This window comes from Falco naumanni, chromosome 4 (assembly GCF_017639655.2).
Source record: "Falco naumanni isolate bFalNau1 chromosome 4, bFalNau1.pat, whole genome shotgun sequence".
NCBI lineage: Eukaryota > Metazoa > Chordata > Aves > Falconiformes > Falconidae > Falco > Falco naumanni.
The window spans coordinates 16,249,527-16,277,413 of record NC_054057.1 but is presented as its reverse complement, the minus strand read 5'-3'; the positions used below and the strand labels follow the sequence as shown (position 1 = coordinate 16,277,413).

The 27,887-nt window shown below is 43.4% G+C and overlaps 1 protein-coding gene across 1 annotated transcript; it reads left to right on the top strand.

Moving 5' to 3' along the window:
- On the top strand, window positions 1-27,887 carry CDCP1 (CUB domain containing protein 1). The gene is made up of 9 exons (XM_040593382.1): window positions 1-135; window positions 13,152-13,355; window positions 14,663-15,019; window positions 16,343-16,711; window positions 20,232-20,459; window positions 21,138-21,518; window positions 22,004-22,369; window positions 23,671-23,752; window positions 24,944-27,887. Exons 1-9 carry the CDS (start codon window positions 60-62, stop codon window positions 25,389-25,391), a joined length of 2,511 nt encoding a protein of 836 aa, XP_040449316.1. The 5' UTR covers window positions 1-59; the 3' UTR covers window positions 25,392-27,887.

The following is a 27,887-nucleotide window of genomic DNA, read 5'->3' as shown; positions in this document are numbered from 1 at the left end:
AGCGGCGGCGGCGCCGGAGGGGACCCGCGCCCGCCTCGGCGCCGGGCCCATGCAGGGAGATGGCGGCGGGCCGGGCGCTGGCCGCGCTGCTGGCCGTGCTGCTGGCCGCCTCGGCGCAGCTGCTGCGGCGGGAAGGTAGGGCCGGGCCGGGCCGGCTCCCCTCAGCGCGGCGGGGCTGCCCGGGCCGGGGCCCGCCCGGCGGGAGGCGGGTGGCTCCGCGCTCGTCTCCGTGCGCTGCGGCTGCCGGGGCGGCATCGGGTACCGAGAGTGTGTGTGGGGGAGCGGGCTAGGACCGCACCTCTAACGTTCGGCGGTGCCGGTGCTTCGCGGCAGCCGCAGCCCCCCGCGGGGAGCGTGACCGGCCGCCTTTCTCCAGTGCCGGCGGGGGGGCGAGCCCGGGCATTGCGGGTGCGGGGGTCCGCGTCGGCCCGGGGCGAGGGCTCAGGGCGTCGGTGGCGGGGCCCTCGGGGCGGGGGGCGTCGGTGGCGGGGCCCTCGGGGTGGGGGGCGGCCTTGCCGGGCCGCGCTGCTCGGGCCCCGCGGGCAGAGGGCGTGGGGGCACCGCGTCTCAGCACCTCTCGTTGGAACATCCCTCTTTCTTCGTGAAATAAGTGCTAGCAGGGCAAATGATTTGACCTTTACGTTCTGGCTTACTGGAGAGCTGGTTGTGCAGGTAACTTCGGAGCCGGAGCAGGTGGGAGCTCTGTGTCTTGAAATTCCTGGACGCTTGATGCAATCCCATGTGTATAACCCACGAATAATTTCCTTAAATCCTGTCTGTGACCCCAAGAGAATGCCAGTTATGAACACAGAGACAGTCTGTGGGATTTTCCTCAATTTCCAAAGCTGCTTGATTGCAAAAAATGCTCATCCTCAAATCTAAACAGTCCATTGTGTAGCTATTGGTCCTGTTAAAGACTCTTAAAGTATGTCTTCTTCTCTAGAAAGTAACTGCTGAGTTATTTGCAGTGACTGTGAATAACCTAAAGACTCTGATATGAAATTAATGCCTTTTTAATGTAGCTCTGTTACCTTTAACTGTACTGGTTGTGCAGATCTGTGGCTTAGGGCTATTATTATAAACAATAAAACCTAAATGTTGACTGTGAAATTGGATAGCACTGAGATTTAAGTTTCAAGCTGCGTAGTCTTACATAAAATATTTGTATTTCATGTATTGCCTCTGAGTGAATGAATAACAGCTATTTGCCTCTATAAGCCTCTTCAAAGGAAAGAAATAATGTTACACTGTGGTTAATTGTGTGGTGTTTTCAAAAAACTCAAACTTTTAAAAGCTTAGATGGATCAGTGCTAGGAGAGGAGCTAGACTTTCAATAAGTCTTGTATTGTTGAAGTAGCGAATTAAAAAAATCTTCAGTTGCATCTTTTTGCATACGTAGGTCTAGACCTTCGTTGAGAGATGCAGCAGCCTATTCACACATTATTCCTCACCCTCTGGTCAAACTGTGTTATCAAAATCCCCTTTAACCCTCCAGTCTTCTTGATGCCTTATGTTAAATTTCTTGGGCTTCTTTTAAGGCACAGTAGAGTTCTTTCTGAGCCACTGTCTTTGTTTTTTTCTTATTGTCATCATCTGCTCCTGCATCTTCTTTAAAAATATCTCTTGCTTCTTGCTTAAAACATCCAAACAAACTGTGCATTCACATTGGCATTTAAAAAATACTTTATACCCTCTTTATGCAAAGTTGGGCCCACACCAGTAGTTGCTTGGGTGTAGCAGTGAGCAGGACAGCAGCTGTGTGGTGGCTGTGGGTGCAGGTGGTATCCCTGGAGAGCCGAGCAAGTCTCCTTTGCGTGGGCTTGTAACAGCTCCTGTCGGGAAGATGACAAAACCAAATCAGATGGGAAGATGCAGGAAGTGGAAGGATGATGGTGAGTCTGATGAGGAACGTCTCACTTGTCCTGTGCAAACCTTCCCTGCAAACAAGATGTTTGCATGGTCTGGGGCTTGCTTAGCTTAATCTAGAGGAACTGGAGAGAGCGAGCTTTGTGGTTACTCTGTAAAACTAAGTTAGTAATGGTGAAGTTGCCCAAAATACCACTGGTAGACCCAGTTGTTTGGTGCCACTGATGGTAGTCTCTCTTCCTACCTCTTCCAGTCCCTTCCTTTCCAACTGCATGCTTCTGTCTGCTTGTCCTGCACAAGCACCACTGCTCCTGTGTCCAGGTCCTCAGTCATCCTGTCAAACTCACTAACTCAGTGCCTTCTGCTTCTTTGTGGGCCCCCAGCTCTGTCCCCCCCTCAAGAGGTGGCTCAGTCTCAGCTGCGTTAGTGGCACTGGTTGGCAGGCTGAAGGTTGTGATGGGGTAAGTGGGACGGGAGGAGGGAATGGTGCCTTCCCGAGTTTGCTGGCAGATCTTGTATACCTGGTATGTCCTTCATCCCAGTGGGAGCTGCTTTTGTTATTGCACAACTGAAACTGTAACGTTTCCCTGAGCAAAAGTTTGTCCTGAAAGCTCAGAATAGTTCAGGTCGATTTCTCTCCCCAGCACCCCAATGCAGTCGGTTATTTTTTGGGAGTTCCCTTGCCCTGGTGCTGACGTTGCTGCTCGCACTGCTGCTGCTGCATTTTGGCTGCAAGTTGCAGCTGTCTCCCCCTCAGCGAGGCCAGGTTTAGGCTGGGCATGCAGAACCACGCGCAAGGTGGGTATGAGGCACGTGTGCCTCTTCTCAGGGACGGGTGACGCTCTGGTGGGAAGGCTACAAACTTTGGTGTGCCTGTCTCTAAATCTGTCGCTTGTCATCGTTGATGAAGTGCTTCCTTCTCTTGCTTTCTCTCCCCACCCTTTCCCAGCAGGTACACTGTTATGGTGGTGTTCTTACTGTCTTGTAGGAATGTGTAGATCAGGCGTGGCTGGTCACACTGTCTTCAGAGGAGCTTGTGTTTTTTTTCAGATGCAACTTTATACATAAGGTAAATTATCAAGTGTCACAATGGTTAACTTAAAGGTGGAAAACGACAGAAAAGTATTTGGTTCGATAGTTTTGCATAGGTGTGGGAGCATGAACATAGTACTGCGTATCTGACCTTTGAAAATGTCTTTTCCAACTAAAACATGTTTCTTTGAAGCACTAATAATGCAGCTAATCAGACTTTTATGATGTCTATGAAATGTAAACAAATATTTCAGATTTAAAGTACCCTTATGTGATAAAATCTGCATATGTATTTTGGGCTTTGTCTTTAAAATGTCGTTACAAGAAGTGAATTTGCAGATAATGCCGTGTTGTTTCTTGCTCTACCCTCCAGTTAACTTTTTCTTGGCAACTGACTGATTTGAATCATGCATCAGTCTTGACATGTAAAGCTACTTCTCTTAATAAAGTAAAAAAACCCCAAGCTGTTAGCAGGGTCTTTCTGCTGTTCTGACAATATAAATAACTGGCCTGTTTATGCTGCTCTGGAAGTCAGTGGAAGCTGGATTATTTCCATTCTGAATTACTCTTTGCTCGCTCCATCGAGACCTCTCCTTTTAAGACCACAACTATTGTGCCTGAATAGTTGGTTGTACTTTTTTTTTTTTTTTTTTTTTCCTTGCGTTGTGCCATTATCAGTCCAGAGTACTTAATTTTTACTTAGAAGTGGCCCAGGATAGAAGAAACGTGGTACAATGGACCAGCTCCTGAGCCTGGCTCCTTAGGGAGCTGGCAAGAGTCTTTTGTGTCTGGGGTTGTCGTTTGATGAGCTGTGGTGGCTTATCAGCGAAAAAAATAATTAAGGGAGAGCAGGCTGAAAGGGATTATTTTTTAGCATTGGCTTAAGGCGTGGGCTGAAAGGACTGGTGAGGGGAGAAATAGGGTGGAAGGGTTGGGGGTTGCTGAAGCTTGTGTTCAGCGTACTACCCATGGACCTATGGCACAGAGGAAATTACTCGTTAGCTAGAAAATTGCCCTACTCTCATTTTTATTCTGACTTGTGTGCATTGTCTTGCTACACTGTAACAGGATTCTCTAGACTGAAATCAGGGCTTGCTTTATGAAGTAAGGGAAGAACCTTTCACCTGCCTGATATCAGGTATCCTTTGGGTCAGTTGTGTTCAGGCTTGTTAATTACTTAAATGAATTAATCTTATGTATAGATGATGTTGAAATAGAAAAGAGCTTTGAGAAACAGAAATAGAAAAAATAGAAATAGAAAGGAGCTTTGAAAAAAACCTACTGAAAATAGGTTTTGACTTCTTGAAATACATAGCAGCATTATTTTCACAAGTATTGCTGGGGCTTGGTTTATTAGTATAGCCCTTATCATCCAGCTTAATTGATACTTATACATGTGTATGTGTTTAATAAGCTGGAATCCCCATCTGCCAAAACCTTAGTCTTAGGTAGAGGCTGACCAACTTTGCACTTAGTTCATTCCAGAAATATTTCACGTTAGAAACAGCATGCTGGGAGCAAAGTCAAGATGCTTTTGGCTTTACCTGTGTTGACTGCTACAGCTACGGGTGACAGGGACAGGGTGTGCTTGCAAATTAGTGTACAATAATAGCTGATTAACTCTTTCCCTTCTTCAGCAGTTTCTCTGTATTGATTAGATTTTAATTTGCTTTTTGTAATTGCTGATGGCAAAACATGATCTTCTTTGGGTCCTGGGCAGTGATAGACGAATGCAACCTGAGAGCAGTGGATGTTCCCCGCGGTGGTACCTCTTTGTGTTGTGGTTGTTGCTGGGGCTGTGCAGTAGGGAAGCTGGGTGTTGCTCACTGCTGTTCCACTGTTTCTTACTGCAGCGAGGTTCTCCTGCTGTCTTCTGGGTGCTCCTTTGAGCTTTCCCTGTGGATGCTTTCTGGCCTTGGTTTCCATGTGAGAGCTCCTAAAAAGGCTCAGCTGCAGCAAAGCATGTGTTAGGCTGGAGGATATGGGGAAAATGGGCCTTGAACACCAGTTTTGATCTAACAGGGCTCTTTTTGGGTAAACCTGTATCCTCTTCCTTTGATTTTCTTAAGTGTCTTTTAAAATCTTTTTACAATTCTACATCTTTTAATAACTTCTATAATTTATAAACCTTTGCCCAGCTGGTGGAAAGACTAAATATGTTACCTTAACAAAGCACTCCCAAAGTTTCTGGGACATTAGCTATCTTGCGGATGCTGCTCAGGTACCCATGTCAAACCTCAGCTCTGGGGTGGACAACACACCCACTGCAGCACAGGTTGATTTGTTGGAGCCAAACCATGAACCAGTTCCTGTAGAGCACCTGGTGACTTTTGGTGCTCTCTTGATAGGATTCAGCTAATAAAGCCTGGTCACCATCCCTCAACTCAAAAACTCTGACCTGATGGAGGTGTGACAGATTTGCCTTGTTCAACATCTGCTTGTGCCACCAGGGCATGAAGGAAAGGATGTGGCGTGGGTTGTGCTGTGCTTAGTAAAACTGTTGACTGCTGGCTGTTATGTCAGAGCAAAATCTTGTGTTTCTGTATTAGCTGGTGACAGAGGCGAGGGTTTGCTGCCTGTAGCTGAACCTGCCTAGCCTAGGTTAGCCTAGTGTAGGTAGTATTGATGGGACCTCCTGGAAGACTTCAGGAAGAGCCAGCTGAAGAATCATGCCATAATGTCTAGTGGATGTGCATTTTGTGTGTGTTAGTAAGGTCTAGTCTGCTTCTAAGTGCCCAGGCTGCCAGCACTGGGGGAAAACTGGGACTTTTTTTTTTTGGTGGGTTTTTCAACCTGTCCCGTGTAATGGGGGGAAAAGTCTCACCCTTGCCTGTTCCATTGAACGCTTTCGACAGCCATCCTCAGGGGTGCCATGGGACAGCCTGCTTCGAGCTGTGCCTTTTGATTTCTTGGGGAACAAAGTGAGCATTTTTACTCACTGTCAGAGCAAACTCATTTGGAAAGGTGTGATCATGCTGGCATTTTGCAGTTGGCCCTGGCTTTGGTGGAGCTGAGAGATTAGTGTACGGAGACTGCAAACTGTGGAGGTGAAAAGGGATGATCTCGAGTTTCTTAGAAGTGAGAGACGAGTTGACAACAGAATGTTTGGCATGGGAGGAACCCTTGATTGTGAAATGCGCTTTTTCCACCTTCATTCACCAGAGCCAAGACCAAAGAGCTGCTCAGACATGCTCTGAGATGCTGTCCTCTCACTGGCTTACATCAAGGTAGGGATAAACTGTGCAAGTAAACACCCCTGTGATCAAGGGAGGCTCCTCCAGCGACTTGTGTGGTGCCTTAGTGTTCCTTGTGGCAGTGCAACGTTTTCTTGTCAACATGTGCAGACCTATGTGTTGTACATTCTGTATGTTGCATGCGAGCTGGTGGTCAGCTTGCAGACAGTGTTCTCTGAGCTCTGCATCTCACTTCTACAGAAGGAACAAAACTTAATTTCTGTAAAATAATAATAAAGAAAAGGCAGCTCAGAGTCAACATTCTCCTTTCTGTAATTAAAGCTAAGCTTGCCAAATCCCAAAGTGGTTTCCCCCCCCACTTTTGGTGAAAAAAGCTTCTTTTCAAAATTTCTTTTACACATTGTCTTAATTGTTTTCCAAAAAGGTTCTAGAGAAAAAGATAGAAGTACTGAAATTTATTATTACTACTTTTTTTTTTTTTTTAAGCTGAAGGTACTTCAGCTTGGTTATTCCTGTTAGGAATTACAAATTAATGAATTAACAAGCCTTGAGTGAGCAACCTTGTTGGCATGGGGTACTGACAGACCTTCTCTGGTGAGTTGTGCTTGGGATGGCTTGTAACATCACTACCCCAGAAGCATCCACCCTTCCTGATGATGTGGATGAGGAGAATGGGATGTGCAACATCTTGCCTGCTTTGCGTCCCCATCTTAGATACTAGTTTAAACAATCAGTGAAGATTTGGGAGTTGTACTGTGGTGGCTGAGGAATGGATACTCTTCCACAGGTGCCCTCCCCTGAGCTGTGGATGGTTACCCTGGCATAATAGTCATTGGCAGCATCTATCTGTAAGTGTTTACAAGCTTTGCAGGTTTTAAGCTTTAATTTTCTGGGTGATACTCTGAATGCAATCCTTTCACAAAACATGAACGTCATATCCCAAGCAAGCATGGCATTGAAAGACTAGTTGAAACATAAGGGGATTATGGAGCAATGTGGAGAGTAGTTAGTTTATATTTTAAATGTAAACAGAAAACCTGTTTGCTTTATGAAAAGGATTTCAGCAGCTTGCAGCAAGCAGCGTTGTAATTTGTGATTGTGCTCATGATCTCTGCTGCTCACAGTGCCATTTAGTAGGTGAGAAGAGTAGAAGTGGTGTATGGGTCCCTGACTAAGCTTGCTGAGGGCTTGAAGAATGTGAAGGCAATTACCTGGATGGGCACTGAGGGTGGAACTGGCGGAGTGGATGATGCTTGGGCAATTGAGTGCTGTAGTTAAACTGTGGAGTGGAACTTGAGTTGACAAAGAAAAATTCAATAAGGCAGGTACAAAACATTGTAATTGGCAAAGCAGGGAGACTTTTAAATGTTTTTTGACCTGTTGTTGCCAAACTTGATGCAACTGTGCAGTGAATTGTGTTGGAGGTGATGTGGCAATGGATGATGAGGTGCAGCTGTTGGCGCATCTCTTAGTTGAGCCATTGAGGTGTTAGCTCAGGATGTGTGAGCTGGAACCTGTGATCCCCATCACGCAGGAGACAGCCTTGAGGTCCACTTGCTAGGTGAAGGAGGCTTTGGATGGATTCCTCTGAACGTGTCCTGCCAATGCTACTGCCTTCTGCACCAAGGCTGTCTGTTAGATCAGGGCGATGAGTTGGTATGGCTTGAAACTGAAATCATTCGGCTTATGGCCAGGTTACTGTGTTATTGAGTCGTACCCCTTGCTCCCACCGCCTTGCCGTGACCTTTGCAGTAGACTGTGTCGTGGAAAAACCTCAGCAGGCTACGAGCATGCCTGTGGGCCAGCATCCCTGCAGGGGCTCAGAAGAAGCAGTGAGCTTTTCAGGAGAGCCTACTGAGCCGTAAAGACAAACAGTCCAGCAGTGCTATCCCTGTCCCAGGGCAGTGGCACAAACTGCTGCGGTGGACAAGCCTGTTCTTTGGAGAGGTGTGTTGGTTGTGTGGGTTCAGATCCCCCTCAGGCAGAACAGGGGTTTGGATCCAGGTATTTCATATCCGGAGTGAGCATTGCTGCTACTCGCCTTCTGCAGCAGCTCATCGCCTCCAGCTGCCACTGGCTCATGAATAGTGTCTGAGTCAGCACCATCCAACTGGTTTTTGTTAAAAATGGCTGTGTGGAATGAGCCCATGATTTAACTGCAGTGAGCAAACCAACAGCTATTGTATATTATTTTGGGATAAATTAACATCTGAGATTTTTTGGTGGTGGTGATGGTGACTTTCGTGGGCTTTGGTTTCTTGTTTTTCTGGAGGTTTTTTGATTGTTTTAATCCATCCAGCAAAGTCACATACAACAATCCATAGATCCTTATGGATAAATTGCTGCAATAAAATGCAGTCCTCTAGCCAAAGCTATCTGGACTCTGGTCTAACTCCCGCTTTGTTTAGCAAGGCACTGTACGTAGCCATAAAAATTTCTGTCCTGCCAAGTCTTTTCCTTCCATGTATGTACATATGCTCTTGGTGAATGTCACTGGCTCTACTACTCTCTAGCTGTCTTCTACATCGCACCCCCCTCTTGTACAGGAAAAATATCCTTTTGACATTTATATAGACATACTAAAAAATTCTAGATTAGTGTCAGATGCAACCACAGTGGATAAATTTAGGCTAAATTCTATGGAGTAATCTGACACTATGCAGTTTGTTTCTAACTCAAGTTGGAGACCTCTGAGCAATAAAATTTATGAAAAGTTTGGAAAAGTCATACTGTTGAGAAAAAGCTAGCCAAGGTGTATTCGCATAGAGAGAAGCTTTATTCTAGTGGTAAAGGGATGCTGTGATGAGACAACTATTCTGAAGGCGCAGCCTTAGATGAGAATGAGCAGTAGTGAAATCCAGTTGCAGCAGGGAAGATGCAGATTGAGATTAGGGCAGTTGAAGAAATAGCCAAGGGAGGCTGCAAAACTGTGATTGCTTAGAGGAAAAAAATTTGAGGTCAGATCAGATGTCTGCGTCAGCCTGTGAACCAGCTCAGGACTTCAGGCTTTATCTCTGACAACTTCTAGTCCAGCGATTTCATTTTTGTGTAGACAGAGACCAAATCCAGCTTGGCAATGCTTCCTCTCGTTGGTTTGGATATCCTGTGTGTCATTCCTGTGCGGCGTTAACGAGGCGTGGAAAATCATTCTTTACAAGAAACATGTACAGTTACTGGTAGTCCTAATAAAAAGGCATGCAGTGGGAATCATAGACAAAGACATCTAGTGTGAGTCATGAAGAGATTCATGTTTATAAAAGCTCTGCAATAAAGGTGCTTTTAAAGTAGTCTGTATTGCGCTGCATGTGTGGGGCTATAGTTTAGGGGGTTTAGGCATTTAGGGTTGGGGTTTTTTTAGTGGTTTGGGGATCACTGGGTATACTTTCTGCACCATTCTTTTTTTCTATTTTTCCTATGAAAATGAGATTTGGTAGTCTAATGTAGCTTAGCACATCCCTACCAGCTGGCTGCTGTTGACATTACAGGACTATGTTCTTATTTCTGGCCAAAGTTATTATCTGTGGAGTATCATCTTAGCAAGCTGTTTGGTTATGCATTAATTTAGCTTGGTGTGTCTGTATTTGTGTGGGTTTCTAGCAGACAGTTTTGCTGGGCCTAGTCGAGTAAAGATCTGCATCCTTGTTGCCTGCTAGGACGTTGTTGATAGTTGGTATGTTGATCATTACAGCACTTCTGCGATTTTGGGCAGGTCGTGTTTTGGAAAGCTGAGGCATGGGCCATGTCCATGCTGGAAAGTGATACTGAACTAACAAGGATTTGATCTTGCAGGGAGATCTGATGAATGGCTACGTGGTCATGAAGTCTGGAAGAAGGGTGTATGTGTGCAAAAAAAACCTGTGCAGAAGTCAGGTCTTCTCAAGGGCTGGGGAAGATGATGCTTTGTTTTGACCCTTGTAGGAAATCTTTGCTTACTTCAAAACACCATTCAAATTGTAGAAATATTTTATTCCTTGGTTTCAGCTCAGGGCATGTATCGGTTTTGTTTTAAAGCTAGTCATGTGCTTAAGGTTATGCTTAAACTTAATCATCGTGACTAAAAATGATCTTAGAGCTGTGTGTGACCATTTGGTGCAGAAGCGTTGGCTGTTTGTGGCCCAGGTGCATTTCTCCATCCTGCCAGGCTGGTTGTATGGCTGTGCTGTCCTGAAAAGAAACCGTGATAACTGTTCGACCAGAAAGTGAGGAACAGACTTCTTAGTAAAACGTAGAAACTGTAGATGAGTATGACAATTACCATATGCAAGAAAGAAGTCTCTTTTGTCCATAGTTGTTATTTATTGGTATTATGCTATTAACGCTTCATATCTGGGTGGCATAAACATCACAGAAATGATGACCATCACGGTCAAAGGGTATTTTGTGTGCTAAGCATGATAACTAAAAACCTCCAAAGAACCCCAAAAGTGTCCAGTGCTATGGAAAACAAAACTCTGGGCTGGGCTGGAAGTGCTTGTTTCACTTTCTCGTCTGAAAACTGCTTCCTCCCAAAGAGGGAGGAGGAGCAATCCTGGTTGCTGACTTTGCTTTACTTTTCCCCACCCTGCGCACTTTGTCCCTGCAATTGTCCCCTGCGTGCTTGGAAGGTCATCGCAGAAGCCAGTTTCCTAGCCTGGATGGTTGGTTGGTTGTTGGGTTGTTTTGTTGTTTCTGTTTTCTTCATGGGGAAAACCCAGATTGAAAACCTTTGCAAAAGCGTTTCTAAGGCAGGAACGCAGACGTCGGGTAGTGCCAGCCATTGGAAGAGGCATGGGAATTCAGTGTATGTTCTCGGGTCAGAGGACTGTCCTGTCACTTAAAAGATGTAGAAACTTACTCAGTGATCAGGTTCTCACTAATGGTGTCTGAGGGTTGATGACTTGTTGGTACAAGTATGTGCAGAAATTTGGCCAGCCTCATGGTGTGAGGTTTTCTTCTAAAGCTTTTGATCCTGGAGGCAAATAGATAAGGCAGTTTCAAGGGCTTGCTAAATCTTTTGACTCTCAAGATTGTGTGGAAAAGGCAGAAAGGCTGGAAAAAGGCAACAACAAAACTCAAATAAAATCATGATGGGGTATCTCTGAGTACTCTATGCCCTACTCCCCTTAGAAGTGAGATTTTTAGATGTCTAGTGTTGGCGAACCTGGAGTTGCAGCGTTCCCAGAGGCTGGGAAGGACGATAGCCAGTGCTGACTGCTCGGTGCCCAGGGCTTTTGCAAAACATTGCAATGAAAGTCAGGCCTTGCAAGACAATGAGATTGCTGTAAAAATCTGGAGATTTGAACAGGGGGGTTTAAAAATAGGACAGGGAAGTGGAGTCATTAATGCAATACGCTTCTCTCTGTAGCTGGGGTGGCTGAAGCTGTGAGTTGGGTGGGTAGGTGGTCTGAGGGTCTCTGGTGTACTCATCTGCCATGAGAGGGCTCTGCTGATGAAGGGTTCCCACGGTGTGCTCGGCCCTGCTCCCCACAACCCTTAGCAGATGAGCCCCTGGGTCTCTGGGCTTGGGCCAGTGTACTTACACCATTGCAGCAGTCGCTGGCCCGGGCCAGGCTGGCTGTCCAGGTGCTCAAGGGATGCTGTGCAGTTGGGCGGAGCCTGGGGCGCCTTGCAGATGTGCGTTTCTGAGCCAGATGTTTTCCTATGCCTTCCTGGTGTGCTGCCTGGCAATGGGAATGGCGGCACGGGCTCTCCTGGGGTGCTGCACTGTTGGGTTTGCTAGGGTAAACCTCTCTTTATTGGGTTAATGAGCAACCTGGTGTACGGGCAGAGCTTTGTCATGCAGCTCTGCATGATGTCCCAGTGAAGGAAGAGACCTTTTTGAACATATCTTGGGGTACCCTTATTTCTAGATCTCTTGCATTTTTTTATATACGTTTCCACCCACACCCACCCCGGTAAACATTAAAAGCACAAGTGCCGTAGACACTGTGATTGTGTCTTCCATACACTGAAATAAGGAAGGCAGAGTAGTAAAAACAAATAGCAGAAAACCTACCAGCTGACCTCTCCTTAGATTTTCACCTGGGGCTGGCATATGGTTGACTTCAATGCAGACTTTACTCTCTTCGGTCAGAGCTGGGCTTAATCTTTGCTAAGCATCAAATTAATGCTAATAACTTTTCTAGTCATCTTGAATGTCCAGTCAGTGCTTCTTGGTGTCTTACATTTTTGTGTATCTTTTTAGAAGACAGTCGGGTTTGGTCCATTTGTTGATAAACTGCTGCCCATGAAGTAAGATTATTCAACAAGCAGTTTATTCTGTGGCTCCAGCATTTCTTCTGAGAGCTGCTCTTGTGTTCAATAGTGCTTGAGGATGGGTTGAAATCTGTGAAGGTTGCTGAGCTTTTTATGTGTTCCCCAAAAGCCAATGATGGCCATATCGGGGTGGAGAGGAGGTATCCGAGCACACAGGGTCTGTCCTAGGCCACAGGTGCCTTCTGTGCTGCTGAGAGGCATTGCATGGATGTCCTGTACCTTCAGAGGATGAGTTATAAAACGTGGGAAAAGTCCGTGACCACACGTACAAGTGTTGGTATGTGCTTTTAGTATCCCCAGAATGCCGCCTCTGGTCTCAGTAATTGTTGAGGCATACCCAGAGGGTCATGTTACCATCGCCTGCAATTAAAGTTGAGGCTTACTTGATTGTGTGGCAGCTGCATAAACCTGAATTATTGTGACTTCATGAGTGCCTTCAGAAATGAAGCAAGCTGTATGGTGGGCATAACAGACTGCAAACCAAAATCAGGGCAACAAAAACTTGAATGGAATAGCTGAGCTACTTTAAAATTGTGAAATAAATAACAGTGGTGAAGGTAAACTGGAGCAGAACTGGTCCTACACAAATTCCATGTATGCCTGCCTCTGGGCACATGCAGCAAGTGGATTTCTGTGTCGTCTGTGCTGTACTGGAAGAACCAAGAGACTTCTGAGAATGTGGATGCAAATATTTCTTCTGACAATGTGGCATCTGTGGGGATGTGTGGAGAGCCTGGTGATACTAGTGTGTGCTAGTAACAAAACACCTCTTTTTTTTGTTTGTTTGTTTGTTTTCTTTCTTAGCTTCCTTTATGATCTCTCTTCATGCAGCAGACAATGTCACAGTTATGATTAAACTGAGACACGGTATTTCACCAAGCTGTCAAATTAATGTTAAAAATGTCACCAGATCTGAACTCTGGATAAAGCCTGGGGAGAGCACGACTTTTACCTTCACTTGTAGTACTCCAGAGAAGTATTTCATCATGGAAATTCAGAAAAATATTGGTAAGATAAAGGGTTTTAATTTTTCTCCCAGTGGTAATTTTCCTCTGATAAAACCATGTGCTGTCTTTTCCAGTTACTATACTAAGGTATCCCCTGTAACCTTGGGTAAGAGGAAACCTTGAATTACTGAAACTATGTAAGTTGAAGTGGTCTGTATTATGGCTGGCAGAATTAACGTTAACTAGGCTGTTTTGGAAACAGTTAAATAATTGTTGCATCATATTCCTTTCTGCCTTCCCTTTTCCTGCAGTTTATAAATGCATCAGAGAATCTGTTTTTTCCTTTCAAAAGTCTCTGAGCACTAATAATGCTATATGACCCACATTATTCGTTGATCAGCTTGATTGTGTCTATAAGAGCAACAGAAGCATTGAAAGCATGCATGTGGTTCCTTATATTTAATGAACAGTACTGAAGTTCAGTAAATGCTGAAGTTCAGAAGAAAATTTGCAAGTGTAACTAAAGCTTCATCTGCTTTGAATGTTATCCCTGGTGTATGTTAATGTTAATGGTGTGAACTACTTCTCAACAAGATCCCAAACTTAATAGGCTATTCAGTCTTCGGTAACATCTTCATGGAGTGGTGTTCAAGGACAATTCTCTTTGCATTTTGGCATTTTATTAATTTGATTCATGCAATATTTCATTATATATTTGTAAGATGCCCTTGTGATATTTCTTCTTTTAAGTTGAAGCCTAGATGTAGATTAAAGTGTGCTCATTTTTAATGTCCAGCTAGAAATGCCAGTAGTTTAGATTTGTCAGAGAATCCTTTTCTAAGTTCTCCCCAGAGGTGTGCAGCAGCAGTTGTTGTCATTCATCACTTCTGCAAAATCTGGGGCCCAGATTGTTCATCAAGGCACCAGGGAAATGAAGATACAGTTCATGGCAAGGAGTGGAAAATTTAAAGATTAATGACTTGCCAGGAGTTCTGCAAATGAGATGGGATAAAGTTGGTTCTCTAGATCCATGATATCCAGCTCCCCTAACATTGCATTTCTCCCTTTTGCCCCTTCAGCGCTCTACCCTGTTCACTAAATACCTTCTGAATTCTTCAACAAACAAGGCGGGTAGAGACAATCAATTTTGTTAATCAGCCTGATGAAAGCAGGTTTATCCCGTCTATGGTTTAGGAGTCCTGTTTAGAGACAGCATGTGACCGTGTTATAGGAGTGTCTTTTAATGCTTGTAGACGAGAAGTGCAACCTAAAAATGGTGAAAATAGCAATGAAGGGGAAAGTGTCAAATTCCTCGTTTACTTGAATGCTTGCCAGAATGTGTCATGGCTGTTCTGTCTCTGCATTTAGACTGTGTGTCAGGCCCATGTCCATTTGGAGATGTTCATCTGTACCCACTGGGGCTACCTCGTCTTAACAGGACTTTCACCTGGGATGTGAAGGCAAGTACAAAGGCTGGACTTGAACTGAAATTTTCTACCCCATGGCTAAGACAGATTGAACCAGGAGAGACGTGCCCAGATTTTGTTAGCTACAACATCAACAGCTGTATTGATACAGCGAAGGTCAACATTGGCACCTTCTGCAGGAATGGGTCAGTGTCTCGCGTCAAGCTGCTGGGAGGAGTTGTCATGTCTCTGCACCTCCCGTGGAACTCGCCTCTCACCACCTCAGGCTTCAACATAGCTAACAGGGCTTCCATAAAACGTAAGTATGGAGTAGTGTTTCCTCACCTGTAATCAATTCGTGCAGATTGCAGCAGAATTATTTAAACCTTTCTTGTCAGGTAACCTCCTAGTTGTGGTGCTGCTATCCCTAACTCACTTCCACTTCATCTTTCTAAAAGCTGTTGTTGCATGGTTTTTAGTTTGGTAGCTGGTGCTCTTCTGGGGTCAAAATATCTTAGTTTGGTTAATAATTATGAAAACTGCTGCATTGCTGGTTTTGGTGCACAATACTTATTTTCAATCTCTTTAAATTGCCTAAAACTTAAAAATACCTGCTCTGTTGTTTTTGTGGTTTTGGCTAGGTGAGACTAGATAGCGTAATTAGAATGAGCCAAGAGAGTTATTTGCTGGTTGCAGTGTGTAGTTGGGTTTTTTTATTTTAAAATAAAGCTTCCTTAACTTCTGGAGCCTCAAATTAGTCCCTCTTTTTCATGAGAGGAAGATGGGAAAAGGTGAAGTAGTGCCTGAAAGGCTTAAATACTGCTTAAATACAGCTGTTTCAACCTGTAACATAAAATGTTGTGTAATCATCTTAAAATACCTGGAATATTATATAGCAATCAGTGGGTTACTTTGTGATATCATTACAAACCTTTTATGGGAGATGCTCTTGCTCTATACTTTAATTCTGCAGTTATTGCTGTCAGTTATAAAAGGAACCTGCTCCAGGTTCAAGTTTCTAGAATACAAGTTTTTAACTCCTGGCACTCCTTGCAGTTGCATATCATCGCTGGAGTCCTAGAGCAGGACCATAATCTCTGTGTACCCAGCTTCATGCTGTCAAAGCGTCATCCAAACATAAAGTGTCTTACATGGCCTCCATGGTTTGCATTTGTGCTTTATCATGCATATTTGAGGCTCTTTGCTGGCATGCTTTTGTTAGATCTGGGGGGGGCTGGGGCAGAGCTCCTTGCTGGTATAAAAGCTCACATCTTTTGTTTCCCAAAACCCAGGGAAGCAGAAGTAGTTGTCAGGTGCATGTTTGCTCTTGCAAAACCAGGAGCAAGAACTAGGATCTTTCACTTCCAAACGATAAAGGCTTGTCTGTCCACATACTTGAAATGTGAACCCACTAAATTGAAAATGCTGCATTAATATGTCCCTTACCTTATCTGTAATTGAAGAAAAAAGCATCAGCTTGAGTATATGTTTTAAACAGACAGTTTGTAATACCTCACCTGTAGCTGAAGTGGATGGCCTCACTGACAAAATGAAAATACTCAGCTGCTGGGGTGCTAGATATGCCAGTGTGCCTTCATTAATTGGAATGTCTTTTGTATTTTTTTTTCCACTCCTGTTTTAGGGTTGTGCATTATTGAATCCATTTTGAAGGGGGAGTCTTCAGTCACCCTGATGTCCCCAAACTACCCACTGGGCTTTCCAGAAGATGAGCTCATGACGTGGCAGTTTGTGATTCCTTCCAACATGAGAGCAAGCGTATTTTTCCACAACTACAGCCTCTCAAACTGTGAAAGGAAAGAAGAGAGGGTGGAGTACTACATCCCTGGCTCCCTCAGCAACCCAGAGGTGTTCAAACTGAGTGACAGCCAGCCCGCCAATATCGCTGGCAGCTTCAATCTGTCCCTGCAGGGCTGTGATCAGGATGCCCAGAACCCAGGCATCCTCCGCTTGCTCTTCCAAGTTGTCGTTCAGCACCCACAGGTTGATGAGAGTAAGTACCTGCCTTCCCCTTCCATTGCTTTTTCTTATGAACATCTGGGCTGAGCACCACAGGGAAAATACTGAGGGTTTTGTGATGTTCCTTGAACTTTAGTTTAAGGAGGTGGGTTGCCAGACAATGCTGAGGCCTGTTTTACTGCCCTGGGTACCACCAGCCACCATTACGGCAAGGTGAGCAGTGATGCTGAAACTTAAAATTTGGGGTGGAGTTTAAAACTCCATTGCAGATTTTACACTGTAGCTTGTAAACGGTGATTCCTTTCCTTTTCCAGTACCTGCGTCGTGTAATTGAAAAATTCCTTTAACAACTGCCATATCAGGTCTTGCACATTATATAAACAAAGCTAAGCACCAGCTTGCTTTTCCTTGTCACTGTGTTCCCTCTGGGGGCCCAGTCCAGCTATTGGACAAGGACCATAACTGCTTGACTGGAATTGTCACATGTTGCTGCCTGCTCTCCAGTACAGGAATTTAATCCAAGCTTATTGGGACACTACGATTATTAAAATGTGAGCCTAGGTTTCTGCTCTCTACATAAGCAGTCACATTTAGCAAGGTAAAACCAGCTGTCGTGGTAGGTGGCAAGATCCATGGCATGAACTGGTGAAATGAGATACGTAAAATTGTTTCCATACTACTAATGGCATCAATATGCATCTTTCCTTCCTTTCTTTCTTCCTCTGAGGTTTTTTTTTTTTGCTTCCTAGAGAAGTCTGAGCACAATCTAGTGTGAAGAAGTCACACTAGATAAGTAGTTGTCAGTAAGATACTCCACTAATAATATTCCCTACATGTTTGGATGTTCTTTAGGTTTCTTGCTGCTTGTTGCTACACTAAGGAAATTACTCTTTTACTGTTTCATTGCCCAGGGTCCAGACTGGGTTAATACAATGACTTGTAATACTAGAGCATTTATCTAAAAACAAATAAAAGGCCTGGTTAGGTGATGAGCTATGAAGTTAGTGATTTATCCTCTGGCTTCTAAGCCGTGACCTCAGTTCATGGTGGAGATTAATAATCAAGGTGCCCTCACTGCAGAGGAGCAGTTGGAGGAAAGTCCACACTCTGGACTACCACTGCATCAGGAGCTACAGAGGCTTTCTAAGTAATTTTAGAGAGAATAAAGTTTGAATGCCCTGTACCATGAAGTCACGTATCCAGGAACAGTGTGTAGCATCTCACCACTTTAATCCTCACTTCTTTGTCTGTCTAGCCTGTCTCCAATCAGGAACAGCAAATCCTCCTGAAATTGTTAACAAAATCATGTTTGCTTACATTTATTGTGTTGTATCTTGGAAGCCAGACAGAGTGATAACATTGTATTCAACTCACCAGCTTCATCTCTCTTCTACTTTAGAAAGCAAAAAAGGCTTTTAATGTATTCATGGCCAGTAAATGAGATGATAATCACAAAAAAAAAAAGTACAAAAACCAGGTTGTCATTTATTGAATGAAATGCAAGTAAAGAACCACTTGGATTTGAGAGACAACAGTGGTTTCTCTAGGGATTTTATTAGGATTTCATGAGTGATCTTATACATATAAGTTCATCAAAGATTCAAATTCAGCCCTCAGGATGGTATTGAAACTTTTATTTAAATTAAAAAAAAAAAAAAAGCCATCTGCAGTGTGCAAATTAAACATGGCTCTTACTAAAATTTTATTGGTATTTGCATATTCTCAAAGCTTCCCAAACGTGGGTATTCCACAGCTGTCTGTGTTGCTTATCATTAAATAAGGGGGAAATACAGCTCTTCCCACTTGAAATAACTTCTTGATCTAACCCTCTCTATGTTTAGCTGCTCCAAGAAAAAACATTCTGAAGAATGGCTAACCTTGCAGTACGAATCCTAGGTTCTGTGCTTGATTGTGGCGATGATGGAGATTTCCATCTGACCTCTTGCCTTTTTATGTGTCTGATTTCCCACACTGGAGAAAGCTGTTTTATTCACCTTTTGTTTATGACTTTGAGATCCACAGCTAAAACCAGAAAATGAAGAGTAATAACAGTGTATGTGTGTATGTATATTTTTTTAAAAATCTGTCCTTTATAGAATAGTAGAATCACAGAATGGTTTGGGTAGGAAGAGGCTTAAAGATCATCTAGTTCCAACCCCTCTGCCATGGACAGGCACATTTTCTGCCAGATCAGTTTGCTTGCTTTGACATCAGAGACATGTGCCTTGTTAACAGCATTAGGATGCTGTGTTGATCCAAATCTATCTTTCCACATGATAGTTAATCTTTGAACTAGGCTGTAGTGCATAATTTTGGATTTTTTCCTCTTTCCTTATCCTTCCCCCTTGCAGCTGTTCCAAGTATTTGCACCTGCCATTAGCTTATGTGGGAGGTGTTTGTCATCCCTTCTTACCTCCATTGTTCCAGCGTGCTGTCACTGCCAAACAGTATGTGATGGAAGACAGGGCCTTGAAGCCAGTTCATCGGCGAAACCCGGCAATAAATCATAACTCTTTCCCCTTATGTATGTCTGGGTTTTACATATTGTGTAGGAGTTGCTTTTATGGAGCATGCCTGGAGACTCATGGAAGTAGGTCTCATAAGGGGTTGTGATTGTTCAGTTAGACTGGAGTAGATGTTTCTGTCGGTCATCTAGGCTATCAAACTCACAGAAATGGCTGTGGTTGGTAGGAACCACTGGAGATCATAAGTCCAGCCACTTGCTCCAGCAGGGTCAGCTAGCACAGGTTGCCCAGGACCATGTCCACTGGGTTTTGAGTATCTCCAAAGGCCTCTGGGTAGTCTGTTCCATTGTTGACCAACCTTGCTTTGTTGTTGTTAATGTTTAAGAAAGATTTTCTGTATTTCCGTTTGTGCCTCTCGCCCTGTCACTGGGCATCATCAAGAAGAGTCTGGCACATATAATTTACACACACGTGCATACATCCCCCTATGCCACCCAGCTCACTTGTTCCTTTCTCCTATTAGAGATGCTCTCATCCCATTAGAAGTGTCTCTGTGGCTTCTTGCTGGCCTTACCCCAATACATCGGGGTCTGTCTTGTACTGGGGAGCCCAAAACTTGACCCAGCATTTGCAGATGTCTCACCAGTGCTTTAGCAGAGGGCGAGATTTGCCATGCTCAACCTGCTGTCGATGCTTTTTCTGATCAACTGTTGTGTGATCAGTAGAACTGACTTTAAAAGAAATACCAGAAACTTCTTGGAGAAAACAAATCTAACATAGTTGGCTGAGCTCCTTACATTGTAGCCTAACCTGTTTAAAAGGAGCTAGCATATGTGTTATCCTGTTACAGCTGGAAAATGGTAGGGAAATGGAGTTTGTGTATGGAAGAGCTCAACCCTGTAAATTAGGAGTGATGTGATATACTGCCTGAGTTCATATTATACTGATGGAAAGAAGTACATAATGTTTTACCTGACACAGAAATAGCTGATGTGGCTGCTCATCTAATGGGATGAGAAGAGACACAGTAAGTTTTGCCTCACACCATGCTGCTTGCTAGTAATTGTTCTGGGATGGTTTTTGTTGCAGATGTCACCCATTTGGTCGACCTGAGCAAGGAGTGGAATATGACTGTAACGATACACTTCGAAGGGTGGCCCACCCACATCCCGCTCATGTCTGAATCGATGTGCTTGATCTGTAAAGATCCTCGCACCTGTGACCGTGTCTTGACTTTAGTGTCTGGTGCTGTCTACAAGATCTCCTTTCTCTGCAAGGACTTGTCCCGTCTGAGGATCACAGCTGAAAAAGGCATAAGTATGACAAAAGTGGTTTAATGTTGTTTCCTAGGGAATGCTTTTGCATGCTTTTCCCCAGGAGTCAGCCAAACCTTCTTTCTCGCTTGGAGTTTAAATAGAGTGTGGGTGGAAACCAGGTGTTGGCCTGCTGAGAGATGGGTACAATGAATCTGGAGATGGCCTTGTTGAACCCCGTAGCTGTTCCTATGAGGCACATAAGAATCTTCTCACTGTAAACTGCAAAATATGGAAATGGAGCAGGAGAGCCTTAAATCTGCCCATGAAAATGCAGGACCAAGGTTGCCATCAGGAGTGTATCATGTGCCACTTGCATATACACTTGGTGTAGGATTTTCCCAAATGCTTTCAACTAACAGTAGAGAAACAGTTTTAAAATATGTATCTGGACCTTGACTAGCCTGCAACAGTGTCCCAGTCAGCAAGTGATATAGCAAAAGCAATATGCTGAGTGAGGGATTTTTATTATGTTTGTATCTGTTGGTTTCTTTGGTGTCCTGCACCCTTTTAAGGAAAGCTCTTTAAATACAAATGATATATGTTTGGTTACATGTGGTTACTAAGAGAGGATATTTTCTCAGGTAGATGCTTATCTGGGTCTGTAACACAAAACTGACAGTACTGTGTGTGCGTGTACTCCGGTACACAGGAAAATCCGGACTTGTTTCTGTGATTGCAGGCTGCTTCGATTTTCGGTGGTGTCAGAGGAAGATCTATTCCCTTTCGGTGCCCAAGGCTATTACCCAATTGCCAATTCGCCTGCATAAGTTTATTTGGAAGCTCTTGGCTCCTGATTTGATCAACACAGAAATTACGTCTCCGTCCTTGAAACTTCAGCAACACGTCCCAGAGCAGAGGTGCAACACGAGCTACAGTTACAGCATTGTTAGTGCCACCCCAGAGATGGAGTTGAATGTTGGTGTGTTCTGTCCTGGTGGATCCATTAAAAAGATTCAGATGAGAAATAATATTACCATAGCCTTAAAAACATTTGGTAAAGGATTCCTTAATGAGTCAAACCATCAGGATCTGAAAATGTCTTTTGTGCCACATATTAAAGGTAAAACATACTATATTGTTGTACGGTGTTGGATGTCTCAATCTGCTTATTAGAGCGCTTGCGGATAAATAGAAATAAGAGTTCAATTTTTTAGAGTCTAGTCCCAGAGCCACTGCTGGGAGCAATCTTTGTCTGAATCAGGGTCATGGTTTATTCCTGGAAGAAGGAAGGAACTTTGTACTCCAGGTGGTGCATAGTTGGCTGTGGGAAATTCTGCAGATATATCTGTGCTAATTGTGACAATTATTGATGTGGGAGGGGACAACAGGTGAGTTGTATTGCTGATACTGAGATGCAATTGACTGTAGAAATTTGCTGGTCACAAGTATAGTAGATGCTTTTTTGTTATGGAGAAGAAAGACCAGATAATTTTTCATGCTGAAAGAGCAAGCTTGGCGGGGGGGAACCAACAAAAAAAACCCCACAACAAACCAGGAAGTATCAAAGCCAAGTTTTCATTCCTTTATTCTTTTCCTTTACTGCAGATGAGTGCACTTTCACTGTGAGTCCAGATCCAAAAGCTAAAGTTTACTTGCAGACTCCCAACTGGCCTTATGGTCTGCGTCCTTATGTCTCCATATCCTGGTATGTCATTGTGCCCAATAAGCAAGTTGCTCGCCTCGGCTTCTCCAGGGACCGCATGGGTGTCACCTGTGAGACAGGCCGTGCCTATGTCAACATAAAGGAGGAAACACTGGGGGCAGAGGAGACCGTGCGCCGTGAGGATGAGCTTCTGCCCCAGCCCCGAAATATGTATCACAACTTCTGGGTAAACGTCTCCAACTGTAAACCTGTGGATAAGACGCAACTGACCTTGCAGTTCTGGGTAGCCTTTGCTGACAAGCAGATAGGTGAGTCCTGTGAGGTTGTGGTGGTTTGCTTTCCCTTGGAGGAACAGTCATGGGTGCTGGCCCTCCTTGGGTGGGGGGGTTATGAGAGCCCTGCCTTTGGAAATACTTGTTCCTCAAAAACCTCTGAGAGTTACAGCTGGGTACCTCTAGAAACTGGGGAGGAAGGAGGGGTTTTAATGTGGTGGTAGGGTTTTTGTGGGATTTTAGGGGGTTTTTTGGTTGGGTTTTTTTTTTCTTTTTTTTTTTTTTTTTTGACATGGGATTGCAGTACTTTGGGGGAGGAAGACTAGATTTTATTTTTTAAAATTTAATTTAGCTTTTTTAATTGGAAAAAAATATAGCCAGCATGTAGAAGATCAAGTGATGTTTTTCCCTCCCAAGTTCACAAACCTGGTGAATGACTTGGGATTTGATTATGCAAACTTACTCATCCAGGTAGTAGTTCAGTTAGTCTCAGTGTTCACACAAACAAAAAAATAATTTCTGGGGCAGATCTGACGATTTAGTGGAGAGCGTTCTGACTATTGACGGCAAAATCTGCATTCTTGTTGTCCTTCACCTCCCTGAAACATAGTTTAAAAGAAAAAAAAAAAAAAACAACAACAAAAACAGGGAGGGGAAACATTTTGGGGTGGGCTTTGCTTATGTAAATTTGCTTCAAATTTGCACTGCCTCTTCACTTCTGGGAGACTTCTGTCTGTCAAGGTATTGGCTACATGAGCTAGAACTAAAACAGTACACATTTCTATTTTTTCCTCTTTTTTTTCTTTTTTGTAATGTATGCTTTTAAAACACGCAGCATTTTTCTTTGCTTATGCATGGACTTTCCTAATCAATTTTATGACTCCTAGAAACATGCAGGTCAACACAACTTGTTTATTTCAGAGGAAAGGATGGTATTGAGGAGAAGTTGGTGAAACGTCACCGCTTCCTCTGTTGAATCCCTCTCTGTCTCTTTCTACACTTTCTTCTCTTCCCTGCCTATTCAGCCAGAGGCATATGAGATGCTGCAGGTAAGTTCAGCCGCACATGAGCTGTATTGAACCCTTGGAGGTGGGGTGGGTTGGTTGTGTTTCTTGGTTGCACTCCACTGCTAGCAGCAGGAGTTTGTCATTGCTTGGCCTTCAATCTCTTGGAAATGGCTTGTGTTGCCTCGTGGTGAGTGTGGCTTGGAAACTCCTGCCATGCAGGCAGCTGATATGCTTAGAAGCTTTTAAAGAGGTTCAAACCCAGACAACTTTTAGCAGAAAGCTGGATGTTTTCTCTCTTGCTCAACGTCCTTGTGCTTTGTCTGTTTGCAGACCTAGGAGTGATACTTGCTGTGGTGGCTGGGGCTGGAGTTCTCACAGCTATTGGACTGACTGTGTGCTGTGTTAAGAAGAAGTAAGTTCATAATTTGGTGTGTGTAACTTAGCAGTTCAAGAAGGCGTTTTGGGGAAGCTGCTGGGCCCTCTGTTTCATGTGTTGGTATGGACACCTTGAACAAGAGTTTGAAGCATGAGGTAGTCAATAGTAGAAGCAGTGTGACTCCAGGAATGCTGCTTTACTCTAAATTGACTGACTTTAAGAGTAGAGCAGCATTCCTGGAGTCACACTACTTCAACCTCTAGGGCATTGCCTGCCTTGGCCTTAGCGCAGGCTTCTGGCTGTACTGTTGGTTAGCTGTTGGTTGGACTTCACCAGCAATTCTTATGAGATGAAATAACAATGAATGTGGCTGCTGCACCTCTGACTCTAGACAAGACTTTGTTCAAACAAGCTGTAAACTCACCCAGATGACCTAGGAGCTATCTTTCATCTGCACAACCTCCAGCAACTTCTGAAGTTTGCACATCAAGTGGGAGCATTTTTCTATGAGATAAGCCCTTGGGGAGAGAACTAGGCTGTGCTAAGCAAACATGCATAGTGTTACTCATGCAAGCAGAGTCTGAAGTCATCGATAGCTTGGGGTTTCTGATACATGTATGCTGGCAGGGTGATCGGGTTCTAAAACTGTAGGGTTTGAATAAAATTGTGCAATAGGAAGGCTAGAACAGTTATGAGCACACTACCACACAGGAGAGACTTTACAAATACAGTCTTAGAACTCTTCAGTTCAGCCTTTGGACTTTCTATTTTGGGGACAGTTGCTGCAGAAGGTGCAACCAAGAAAAGTTCATTTGACTTTCATAGAGAACTCGCTATCTTACTTGTCTTCAGTAATGCTCAGTGTTGTTTTGTGAGGATCTAGTGGCCTCTAGGTCCTATTAATGTGCGTGGATGTTGGGTGTCTCGGTACACTGCACAGCCAGGACCCCCATGCTTGGGAGGCCATCGGAGTTAATCTTGAAACTTCAGGGTTAGCAGAGCAGCAGTAGGTAACCAAATAGCATGAAGTTACTTTCTGCTCTGTTTAAAAAAACATGTCTAAACTCAAGAGTTATTTATCCTAAGATTGCAAGTAAAGCCTTCAGTCAGGGCAGACTGCCTGACACTGGGTGACTGGGATGGGTACACAGAAGCTGTCGTTACTGAGTTCAGATGCATCAGCCGTGTGTTCTTTCTGACCTGTTAACAATTTCAACTCTGTAACAGGAGGAAGAAAAGCCAGAATCCCATGGTGGGAGTGTATAATGCTAACGTGAATACTCAGGTGCCGGGAAAACAAGGCTTATTCACAAAAGGGAGGAAAAACAATGAGTCTCATGTCTATGCGGTTATTGATGATGCTATGGTCTATGGGCACTTGCTGAAGGAATCCAATGGCTCAGTCACTCCAGAAGTTGATGTGTACCGGCCTTTTGATGGACCCATTGGTAGCTTGCCACCTTCTCCACCTCCATTCTCCTTCCGAAAAGACATTAAATGCTCTTCTAACACCGAGGAATCTCCACCTCTGATGGACAGAGACCAGGACACTTACACGTTTGCTCATCAGAAATCAGGGAAATCAGAGGACAATGGAGATACAAGTGAAAAGAATAATGGAGATAGGAGCCAGTCCTTGCTGGAAAATAAGGAACAGGATGGTTTAGAGGAGTAATTTTATGCCAGGTATAGCAGTTTCCTGTGGAAATACAGGTGTAAGGACAGGGGTCTAGGAAAAAAACTGAAGAGTGTTATTTAAAAACATGTTTTGCTGTTGATTTGTTTTGTGTGTGTGTTTTTAATTATTTTTTTTTAAAACTTCAGCTGTTGATAGCTTTCAGTTTTAGATTGAACATCTAGCAAACTCAAAGCCATTTGAGACACTCCAGGACTGCATGCGCTTCTGGTTCTGAAACGGGTGGCAAAGGTACACTCCTGCTTTTTATTATAATGACATCAGGAAAATTAATTCCTAACTACCAGCTTAAAACTGTGGCAATTAGAGTGGGGAGAGCGTTTTGTGAGAGGAGGAAATACTGGACAATAATTTGTTCCTGAGTGTTGGTTGGTGACTCTTGGAAGGCATAGGCTACGTCACCGTCTTGGGGCAGCTCCAGGTTGCACAGATGTCTAAGCAATCTGCTGATGTCTGAGCAAAGGAGGGGACACTGTAATTTCCACCACTTGTGTGCCAATTACAATGAATTTCCAAGCAGCTGGTGACTATGTAAGTGTAGTGAAAGACCAGTGTGAACACTTGAGCTTGGGCTCTTCTAGTTCAGAAGTGAAGTATGGGTTTTCTCTCATTTCCAGCTGATTTTATCATACTTGGATAGCACTGTGTGAGCCTACACCAAAGATTGTGTTTTCTTTGCTTTTACAAAACCAGTTTCAGAAGTCTAAAACAATCTGGGCTTCTGTTCCAGATACCTGTAGCATTCACATTTTACGACACATCTTATGCTTTTGGTTCAAGTAAGAGTAAGAATTCAATAAAGAAATAATGATGTGGTCATACAGCTGTTTACTAATGCTTTTCACTTCACCTGTTAGTGATGCTCGGTTATTTAATAAGTGTTAAAAAGGGGTAAAGAAAACTGACTGTTTCCAGCAGGTGGTTTCTCTGCAATGCAAAGAATGAGAGTGAATCCATAAGGAAAGCCTAGATGTTTAAATATTTCTTTAATCAGCCTGAATACAACAACCATGTTGAAATGATGGTAGGGACAGCTCTTGATTTCGTGCTGGACTTGGACTTCAGTTGTCTGGCTGCCTTTGAAAGACACCTCTTGAAATCGGGTAAATAATAGGTCTCATTTTTAAGTGCTGTAGTTAGCATGCCCCTCGGTTTCTGTGCCTTTTAAAACTTGAGGGTCAGGTCTTTGTGCAAGGGGCTACAGGTATATGAATAAAGCTGCCTTTTATATACAAACATCTGGTTTGTCCAGGTGTGCAGTTACTGAGGATGTTTGCAATTTTGTGTGCAGCATTAGGCTTGATGACTTGAGAAATTGTCTCCAAAGTCTTATCGTGACTGTTTCTTGCCTAGTGGTACAGAGGTGCCATAAAACTTTTAAACAGTGTTGCATGCCATGATGTTAAAAATATAATAATGTCTAAAATTGAAATGTCTTTACTAAAAACTTTACTGTTTACATTAAAAATAATAATTGGATTTCTTCCTATGTTAACTATGCTGGCATTGTGAATTGACTATTTGGTCAAGTGTGTGTACTTAACAGTGTATACCATTATACTGCTTGGACCACTATAAGATTCAGTATAGTGACGTATCTGACTCAGTTTTCTGTAGTATATAGCAAAACGTGCCAGCTAAAAGTGCCTTTTAATTTTTTCATGTATTTTCCTGCTTATGTTTATCAATTTTAATATAGAATTGTGCGTTCCTAGATCTCTAGCTAGGCACTGGAATCACATATTTCAATGTTTACTTGGGTCATTGTAATGTCATTTGAGAACTTTAAAAGATATTTTTTTTTGTTATTTTTTATGGTTTTTTTACAATACTGATAGCTGTTTCTCTCAGGTAACTGAATTGCCACAATACATTTTTATCAGATTAGTTTGGTTGTGGACTTGTCTGGTCAATGTTTCTTACTTATTGTTTATTGAAAAGGAATGAGAAATCTGTAAGAGAAAGTGAAGGCTGTCTCATCCCTCTAGCTTGGTTTCTGCAGTTGCTTAGATGAATTTTTTTAGCTCATGTTCCTGCTAAGTAGCTAAAGAAAATGTAGTGGAAGTCAGGCTTTTGTGAACAACTTCTTGATCTTTGAAGGAAGATGATGATGCTTATTGACTGGTATTTTTATTTGTTAGAATAAATAACTTTTGGTATGGCAATATAAACCTTAGTTTACAGTTGTTTCCAGTCTAAGGTTGACTTTCACTGTGCTTATTTTGGTATGTTTAGACTAAGAGTTCAGGCACAAATTCCAGTTCACTTTTCATTAAGAGAAAGTTGTGACTTAATTTTTTTTAAAAGTAAATGAAATACAACAATGCTGGAGTAACTGGTGTATGTCTTCCTCATGTGTGTGTAAACTTAGCCTCGAGTATTTTGATGTCTTAGTGCTGGCAGCTACACCATCACCTTAGACAATAGAAATGGGTTTCTAGAGAATCTGGTTTGCTGGGACAATATACTGCCGAC